The 9938-nt window shown below is 40.8% G+C and overlaps 1 protein-coding gene across 8 annotated transcripts in view; it reads right to left on the reverse strand.

The window, feature by feature from the left end:
* The window catches only part of Cacna1e (calcium voltage-gated channel subunit alpha1 E), a 478307-nt gene that overhangs the window by 46456 nt on the left and 421913 nt on the right, over nt 1–9938 (reverse strand). For all 8 annotated transcript variants that reach the window (XM_029539216.1, XM_029539219.1, XM_029539215.1 and 5 more), the window contains 6 exons: nt 8469–8629; nt 7808–7945; nt 6747–6948; nt 5079–5243; nt 4441–4551; nt 149–232 (listed from right to left, as the gene is read on the reverse strand). In XM_029539216.1, the coding sequence (XP_029395076.1) occupies nt 149–232; nt 4441–4551; nt 5079–5243; nt 6747–6948; nt 7808–7945; nt 8469–8629 (861 nt within the window). The remainder of the gene's footprint in view (nt 1–148; nt 233–4440; nt 4552–5078; nt 5244–6746; nt 6949–7807; nt 7946–8468; nt 8630–9938) is intronic.

Raw genomic sequence — 9938 nt, forward strand, 5'->3', positions numbered from 1 at the left:
TTATTGCTCAGGAAGGATGCAGGGGACTTCCAACACAGAGGGGACCTGTTTGATTGGATGGGTTATAAATGGAGTGTATGTGGAGAAGATGTTTTTAAATACTACACCAGGATACAGCTTAACTACAGCGATCTTGTGAATCATTCACCTTGCTGTCTGTCAGGATAATTTCTGTGATACTGCCGATCACCGTGATGAAGTCAAAGATGTTCCAGGTATCTCGGAAATAGTTCTGCCATGTGCATTCAATAACACGAACATTGTAAGGAAAGAAAGGGGAAAAAAACCATCTTTCATTATATAACTTTGTCACTTGGAATTAAAACTTGTCAATTCATGCATAAGTTCATTCTAACTTTGGGCTCAGTTTCCTGTTTCTAACCCGAAATTCTGTTTCTCCTTTACTAATTTGGGAACTCCTCATTTTTAAAGCAGTTCCACAACTATTTGTAGACCATGTTTTTGAAACTGTCACTAAAAATCCCATAAGAAAGTTTTTTTTTTTTTTTTTAATTAGCAAACATTTGTTTTTACCCATGCTACTGGGTTTGATCAACAAAGTAAAAGCTTTACATTTGTAATGTATATACTTTAGGGAATTGGGATAAGTACACAGCTATTAAACATTAAGCATTATACAACTTTAACCTCTTAATTATTTTTATTGCTTCAAGAGGACTGGCTTCAATGGGACAAAAGGTTACAGACAGCCACAAAGCTGTCTTTTCAGAACAGATGATTGACAGTAGGATGAATAGACTCCAACTCCCCCACCCTTTTTCTGCTCTGTTATACCATAAGAGTAGTTAAGTGTTATATATAAATGAGGAGATTAATTGAATATGATATTGGGGAGATACAAAAGACCCAGAGAGTCTACCAACCAGATAACTCCACTTGCTTCCGAATGTATGATGTGTACATCCAACCTCAGATAGCACATACCTTGGGCTACATTCTTTAAAACAGGATACCCACTCCTCCTTTCCCCTTGGTACCAGGTACCACCATCAGTTTTGGGGATGCCACCAAAACGTCCTCTGACCTACTCTCACATTTATGATCACATGATCTTTATCCTCTGTTCCAGATCCTTGATATTCTTTCTGCTCATTTGTCCTTCTTGTGGATCTGAAGGTTAGGTTGTGCCAAATGTCACAAGTTTATAGAGCACTGAATAGAAGGCTTGGGCATAACAGCGAAGCTATGCCACAGAGAAAGCTATGTGCGGAGGGGGGCTTTGTGTAATGAGTATCACATATTGATAAGACAGCTATTATTATCCTTGTTTTCTGTGTGGGAAAACTAAGGTTTAGGGAGATCTCATTGCAGAGTCATATATATATATATATATATATGTGAGAGAGAGAGAGAGAGAGAGAGAGAGAGAGAGAGAGAGAGAGAGAGAGAGAGAGAGAGAACAGATGTACTCAACTTTGTGAACAAGTTCACCTTCCAGTGGAGCACTTAACTCACTAAGAAGGGAGCTAAGTGGGGCCCTGAAGGTCCCCAAATTTCAAGGCTCTCCTATTCTCCATCCAGAGATGAATTTCCTCATTTTAGAGGATTAGAAGCCTTGAATTCCAATTGAGGATGCCTTGCAATGGCACATCCCACATTGTGCACTACAGTAATATTCTATTTTATCTGTAGTTTCATTTCCCATGATCTTAGTTACACAATCCAAAATATTAAGTGAAAAATTATAGAACGCTAAAGAGAACATCTGAAGTGCTTTCTTTAAGTAAAAACTCTCAACTTGATAAGACAAAACACATTTCTGTTAAAGACTTCATGATAGTATTTCTGTTAGTGACACACTAGATACACAGTGGGTCTCATAATATGCTGTCTGGTGATGGAGCTGTTACAGTTTGTAAATACATACTATGATATTTACAAAGTGATAAGATCACTGAACAATATTTGTGTTAGTTTGACATAATTAACAGATGAACAATATTAGTGTTAACTTGATAGAATCTACAATCATCTGGGAGATGGGCTTCTGAGCATGCTTGCAAGGGGTTATCCTGGTTGTGTTATGGAGTGGGAAGACCCACCCTGGCTGGGATCATGTTACTATATAAAGAAAGTGACCTGACTGGACATATGTATTCATCATTCTTTGTTTCCTGATTGTGAATGTCATGTGACCCATGGCTTCAAGCACCTGACACTTGGACTCTCTGAACACTGGGCTGCATCCTTGAGACAGAATAAACCATTTATCTTTTAAGTTGCATGTGTCAGAGCATAGTTTATCACATCAATAGGAAAAGAAACAAAGATAACTGTGACTCTCAGAACCCCGTCGTATCATTTAGCCATATATGAAAGAATATGTAGACATCAGATTAACCTCAGTTTGAGGTATCCACTGGGGAGTTTGGAATATGCCCTAGTTGCTTAATAAACTAGTAGATTGTTGTGAACTCTGAGGTCAGATAGACCAAGATCAAACTCCTGATTTGTCTTTCACTAACTCTGAACAAAGTTTTAATCTTCCCTGAGCTATAGTTCACCTATAAAAGAGGAATATAAATAAACCTATCGAATGCACTTGTTACACAGAAAGAAAAAAAAGGATGAAGAAAGCACTGTATGGTAGCCCAGTTTCCTCTTTTCGTTCCATTTTATTTACACCCACTTTCTAATTTTACATTTTATTGTATAACTTTTACACATCTTATGAACTTTGCTTTTTTAAAAAAAGGATAATAGTAGCAATGGCAACAATATCTACTCTGCCTGTTTCCGAGTTAATGAGAAGATCTGACCAAACAGTACATGTTGGGGCATTCTGAAAGCTTCATATGTCAAATCAATGTAACAGTGCCTTTTCTGGTATGAATGACTCCAGGCCTTGAATGAAACACAGGGATGAGGGTGGGAAGGAAGCAGGGCTCAAGGCCGAATCCTCTAGTTAAGCCTTTAAGTATGTATTCAGCATTCACCATAATTACACGTAATTGGGGCTTAAGTCACAGACGATGTCAACACCAAGACTCAAAGAGAAGCTTTCCCCATGTTGGTGCTGGATCCCCTCCCCCTTTCACTTCACCCTACTTGGGCTGGACGATTTTATAAAGGCATCTTTGTTTGATGGAAGTTTCCTTTTACCTTTTTATTTCCTCGAGTCTCAAAACACTCAAAAGGGAGTCAGGAATTCCACAATGCAGCCACTGCAATGGGTTCCTTTCAACTCTCCACCCCAAATAATCAAATTAATGGTTGGATAAAGAACCGGGAGACTGGAAACAGCCTCCACAAGCAACACTGACAATTATGAAGCCCAGCCCAGAGGCCCCTGTTACGGCTGCTACCAGAAGCACTCATTTTGATTTACAGCACAGTTTCCCCTGTGTGCTAGGAAAGCAACCTGGACCGTATACCCTGGACAGGATAATGCACACCCTGAATGAGTGTGAAACAGTTGCCAAATGGGCTTATCTGCACCCCACTGAACACACACAGCACACCCTGAAGCAAGCAGGAGGAGAGGGAGGGACGGATTTTGTTTATAGTGCACTGATGCAAAGGGAAGGTTTTGTTAACAGTCTTGGGAACAGATGCAAGAGTTTGTCAAACAATTATAATTACTAGTTGAGGAGAAATAAAAAAAGAGCTCATGCCAGGATAATTTCCATTACAATCTCTCTCTCAAAGCCAATTCCAGAATCCTCACCCACCTACCCCCAAACCCTCAAAAGTACTTGGACATTGTGAACATAAATAATAAACATTTATTTCCATTGGCAGAAGGTGCCCTTTGTGATACTTTATGGTCAGAAGACTAATAACTAAAATCTATTATTTGCTGGTTTGAGGTTATGAAAGATATTTTTCCATTCAAATCATACCATATATAATACCATCATATAATCATACCATAATGCTGAATACATACTTAAAGGCATATATATATATATATATATATATATATATATCCAGTAAATAACTCAAAATTTAGCTAATTTTTTAAAGATTTATTTTATTTATATGAGCACACTTTAGCTGTCTTCAGACACACCAGAAGAGAGCATCAGATCCCATTACAGATGGTTGTGAGCCACCATGTGGTTGCTGGGATTTGAACTCAGGACCTCTGGAAGAGCAAGCAGCCAGTGCTCTTAACTGCTGAGTTATCCCTCCAGCCTGCTAATTTAATTTTTATCTTATTTCTTTATGTGTCAATTGTAGTTCTAATAAAATCCATTGATGGCTGCCCTATGGCTGACAGAATTCAGTAGGATTGGCATAGACTGTTAGATGAGTATGATGATAAGCAGGTGGCTTCTTTTGCCTCTTCTCCTACTCTACTCACATGGCAGCCTGTTTAAACTTGCTATTAGATGGGTAAGAGGGTGAACCATTCTTGAACAGCAGTAACTTGCTTGTACCCCAAAGGAAGAGAAGTTGATGCTAGGACAGACATACCAGGAAGCCGAAAGCGATGACCTTTAGGACACATTCCAGGGAAAACACCATAGTGAAGGCAATGTTCAGGTACTTTAGGGCGAGCTCATAGGTGCAAGGAGCAGAATAGTACTGCCAGGAGGGAGAAGAAAAGAATAATAGAGTCAAAGCCTTAAGGCATATGTGTATGTGGTGGAATATACATGCCAGGTCTGGCTCTCACCTTGACCTGGTGGAACACATCAACGCATGCAAATTATGTGGCAAAACACATACCCATGTCCCACCCAGGATACCTTAATAGCAATAATAACCTTCATACCCTGAGTAAGGGTAGCACAACAGAAGCACTTTCCAGATTTAGGTGTTTTGCACTTAGCATTAAATATGATCAGGCTCACATTAACTTCAGTACTCCTTTAGACTCCACAATGTCAAAGGTGGACCCGATTGACATCTTTTGTTCCTGAGAGTCCCTAACTGCTACCCTGTTACTCTGCATTTTATTCCATAACCCCACCCCTACCCAGAAATTCAGGGACCAGGCTACTGAACTAGATAAGATCAGAGAGACTCCAGGATGCAAGAGCAGGTAAACGTGGTAAGCTAGTAAGACGGAGTGATCTCCCAGGCACTGCACAAACAGAATTACTTCTCACCTTCATCATCAGCACGACAGTGTTCAAGGCAATCATGGCCATGATGGTGTACTCAAAGGATGGAGAGACTACAAAGTGCCACACACGGTACTGGAAGGTGTGTCTGTTCTGTGGCATGTAGCGGGTAAGAGGTTTGGCACTAATGGCGAAGTCGATGCATGCCCTCTGCAGAGAGTCAAGGTTATTAGAATTAGCTCAACCCCCCTAAACCTTGCATGGGCTCTGTTAAGATGGCTAGGAAAGAAGGGATAAGGATAAAAGAAAGAGCTACACAGTCATAAAGCCGCAATAAGAACCAAACTATAGGCAAGATGTCACCTTACATATCTGGGGACACCTGGAAGGCATCCTGTCATATGGGTTGAAAGTGTTGGTTATTAATAAAGTCATCTTATACCATATATGGCTGAGATTTTAGGTGGAAACTTTCCTCTAGTGCCCATAGTTATAGCTATCAATTTATTGCATAAGAATCCCATATCTGAACTATGTGGGACCAGAGTGATTTGTGATATCAGATTTGTTTCCGAGTTGTTAATATTTACACAAATGTAATGAGATAGTTTGAAGGCAGGATGCTCAGCTTAGCACAAAATTCATTAATATTTCATATGTGTCTCACTCACATAGCCTAAGGGCAATTTATATAATATTTTATTAATCTTGTACATGAAATCAAGTTTCATGGTATGGAATTTTCTACTTGCCATATCGTATCATTCAAAAATGTTGTAGATTTGTAAGCATTTGGATTTTTTATATTAGAGGTGCTCAACCTGTATCTGCCAATGTATTTCTCTTATAATCTATGACCATTTCTAATTCAGCTCCTTTGTTAAAAAAACAAACCCAACCATGAAACTAATAATGTTCCAAACCTATGCATGTGCTGGGGGAGCACATAAGAAAACATATTCCCTGCTATTAGAAACACAGATGCCATGAGAGCAAGGGACATAAGCAAATGTCTTAATGCTGTAACTGTAGCACATTTTTTTCTTCTAGGCTATCACATATAAGGGTAGAAATTGCAAGTTTATTTTTGTGCATATTTTTATGCCTGTCTGTATGTGTGATACATGTGCACGTGAGTGTACAGATGTGCATGGTTATACACACACATGTTGGTCAGAGAAGGTCATGGCATCTTCTTCTATTGTGTTATTGCCCTGAACTGGGACCTTTCACTGAACCAGAAGCTCATCATTCACTGATTGGCCAGTAAGTTCTCAGGATTTACCTGTTTGTGTTTCCCTGTTGGGACTATAGGCACATGCAGCCATGCCTAGCTTTTGAACAAAATAAAAAGTTGTGTGTGTGTGCCCTATACTATAATTCACATGCAAAAATTAGAGGACAACTTGTGGGAGTTGGTGCTTTCCTATCAGGAGGGCCCTGGAGACTGAATTCATATCATCAGGCTTGGAAGCAGGTACCTTTAGCCATGGATCTATCTCACCAGCCCAGCTTTTTATGTGGATGCTGAGGATTCAAACTTGGGTCCTTATACTAGAAAAAGTGTTCCTACCCACGGAGTCCCACATCCAAGCCTTCATAGCTTTAACGCTATCATAAAGTTAGAAAATGCAGTCTCTCCCTTGAAGCATGCTGGTCCTTATTCTTTTCTGATGCTCCCCCTGCTGTCCCTTACTATAGTCTATCCATTACCTCATTCTTCTCCAGGCTACATTCCTCCATCATCTTGTCCCCTTGCTCCTGGAAGGTGATGATAATGAGAGCCACAAAGATATTGACAAAGAAGAAAGGGAAGACCACAAAGTAGACCACATAAAAGATGGACATCTCCATGCGGTTGCTGCGACTTGGGCCTCTGTCCTCCTCTGTCACGTCTACAGAGTGCTGCAGAACCCTGTGAGGACCAAAAGAGAGGGTACAGATGATACATGACAGCCATGGCTTTGCTAGGAGATGGGTCACCTTTTATAGCTCTTGATATGACTTCTCTGACTTGTTCCAATCCCTACTGATCTGGGGTTACCATAACAAAGTTCATAAAGAAAAAATACTACTGCCATTTTGAGCCTACTTTCCATCTTCATTCTGCCCCTAAGCAACAGATTGATATTCTCTTTTAGTTATGTTGTCATGTTCAATACCAACAGACTTCTAGTGCCATTTGGTTTTCTCCCACCAACTAATGGTGTCTTACTTGTTGCTAAGCCTTTTAAAGAAATCAGCATCTTGCTGTGGACAGCATGAAAGCCTGCATCCTTCTAAAGGGGTCTAGTGTTACATAGCATCTCTGTGGTCTGCCAGATCCCTCCATCTCTGAGCTCTCAAGTATAGGGACAACCTTAAGAATAAATCCATTTAAAACAGCCCCCATGGATTCTCCTGAGGGATAGAAAGTTGTGAAAACTCATTTGTTCTATAAGTCAGAGGGCCCTACCCAACTCAAAGATTAACAAAGAAAAAAAAAAAGAGTTTCAGATATTTTCCTGACTTTGTCTTCCCCCTTTCCATCTTTGTCTGAAGGGTTTTTTGAGTTTCAGATGTTTTCCTGGCTTTGTCTTCCCCCTCTCCATCTTTGTCTGAAGGGTTTTTTATTTTTTCCTCTTTTCTGCCTTTCTCGCCTGCTAATAACCACTTACTTTGCCTGGTAGAAGAACAAAGGGTTAGCCTTGTTCATCTTGAATCAGCTTTTCAAGGCACCCACACAGTCCTAGCTCAGCCTACAAGACACATACCAATCCCACCCCATCACTCACTGAGGCCATCCTTCCCCCGTGGAGACAGTGAAGAGGGTCAGCAGAGCCCATATGATGTTGTCATAGTGGAATTCATGACGCTTCCATTCCCGGCCCTTTACCTCCATCTTGTTTTTCTCATGGTCTACATAGTTGCCTCTGAAACAAAAATAGAAATGAAATGATGCTTTTAAGGCAAGTGTGTGGAACAGTCAACCATTCTTATACACTTTAAGAATGTCAGGGTAACAGTGACTATCACAGAAAAGGAAGGACAAGTTTTATTAAATACTAACATGGAATAAAATTGGTACTTGGGGCCCAACAGATGTAGGATGAATTCTGATACCAGAGTGCTAACCATTTGTTAGGCTAACCCTTTGTTAAATTGGACAACCTAAATTTTGAGTGTATCATCTATATTTATAAAATGTAAATAAAACTCCTTTCAGTAGATCATCAGAAAGACTTAAAACTTAAGGGTTAAGGCAAAGTGTCTCTTACCATATCTGATACAGTAAAGGAGTTCAACAAATGTCTATTCACTTTATAATTCTTCCTGCTTTATAATTCAATGGGAAAGGAGTTAAGAGAAAAAGGAAACCTAGTCTACACATGGAAGGTAGAGAAGGGTTTGTCAGGATCCCCTTAGCAATGAGAGGTGTATGGCAGTGGCTCTTACATGCACTCCTTCTCTGTGTCCTTGGAACTGTCGGTGCAATAAAAGAACTTTCCTTTGAATAGCTGAACAGCAATGACGGCAAAGATGAACATAAAGAGCTTGTAGACAATGAGTATGTTGAAGACATTCTTCAAGGAGGTCACCACGCAGTCAAACACAGCCTGTGGACGGCAGTAAAGGCTCTCATGTCATTCCTGTGACAGAATACTCATATGCCCAGAGTTGAGGTAGGGCCATACCACTACCCAACAGGTTGAGAAGCTGTCCCAGGAGCTCTCTCCCCTCTAAGCAGAGAGACTCATAGGGTTAAGAGCTCACTCTCAAGCTGGTCATGGTGGCAAGGACCTGCCCTGGAATAAGAAACCTTCCCTAAATATTAAAGTAAATATAAAGCATGAAGCTTAAACAAGATGGCATAAAGTAATAGAGGGGTTTCTTTGTGGAGGTACTCAGTATAAAACCTGGAAATGTAATGCTAGAGCGCACTTGGAAGGTTATTTAGACCACTTTACCCATTATACAGCCTTTTCTTAACCTTGAACCTATTGGTGACAGATTTATTTACATACTGATTATGTACCATCCTCTCTTTTCCCTTTCTAAATGAATCGAAGGGCTATCACATGCTACTACCTTTGGTCACTTCAGTATTTTATCATAAGTTCATATATTGGCTCTGACTACATCAGGCTCTATCATTTCATGCTGCTGCCCCTCTAGTTGAACTCTCATTGCCTTCAGGAGGAAGTTCAGCATTCACTCCAGGACAGATTGAGGTCTCCCTGTGTTGCAGATGAGGCTGGGTGGATAGAAACATGGGTTTCTGCTTGCATGCAAAAACAGTTTCCAGAGACTTCCCTTCTATTTCCAATGCCACGAGGAATTCCATGAGAGTTTGATACATTTAAGGCCATTTTTAGGTTATTTTCTGGGCTTGGGGCGTCTAGCTCACTGGAGAGTCTGGCCTCACAACGGTACTGCAATTGTGTGGTGGCTGCTTCACAGCGCTGGGTATAGTATGTCTGGATCAATTAGTTTAACGCTGCATAAAAGGTAAGCAACACAACAGACTTGAGGAATGATCAGAGCCACTTATGTCATTTCATGTCTGGCTTTGTTTGTTCATTAGCAAAGAGAGGAGCCCATACTCCCCAGTTTAAAAGAAATAATGAAGGCCACAGCCACACTCTTCGGGGGTGGACTACTCCTGTCAAGCTATTGCACATTCCTCTGTTCCCATGGGAACTTGCACAGAAGTTCACATTTGGAGCCCCAGATGGGGCACACAGGAATGGTGACTGATAGGCCTAAGCCAGTGGCTGGCTAGTGGGAGGGTGGTCAGGGAGATATAACACCATAGAATGTCGTGATCCAGCCGGGCCTGGTGGCGCAGGCCTTTAATCCCAGCACTCGGGAGGCAGAGGCAGGCGGATTTCTGAGTTCGAGGCCAGCCTGGTCTACCAAGTGAGT

This window comes from Mus pahari, chromosome 5 (assembly GCF_900095145.1).
Source record: "Mus pahari chromosome 5, PAHARI_EIJ_v1.1, whole genome shotgun sequence".
NCBI classification, from domain to species: domain Eukaryota; kingdom Metazoa; phylum Chordata; class Mammalia; order Rodentia; family Muridae; genus Mus; species Mus pahari.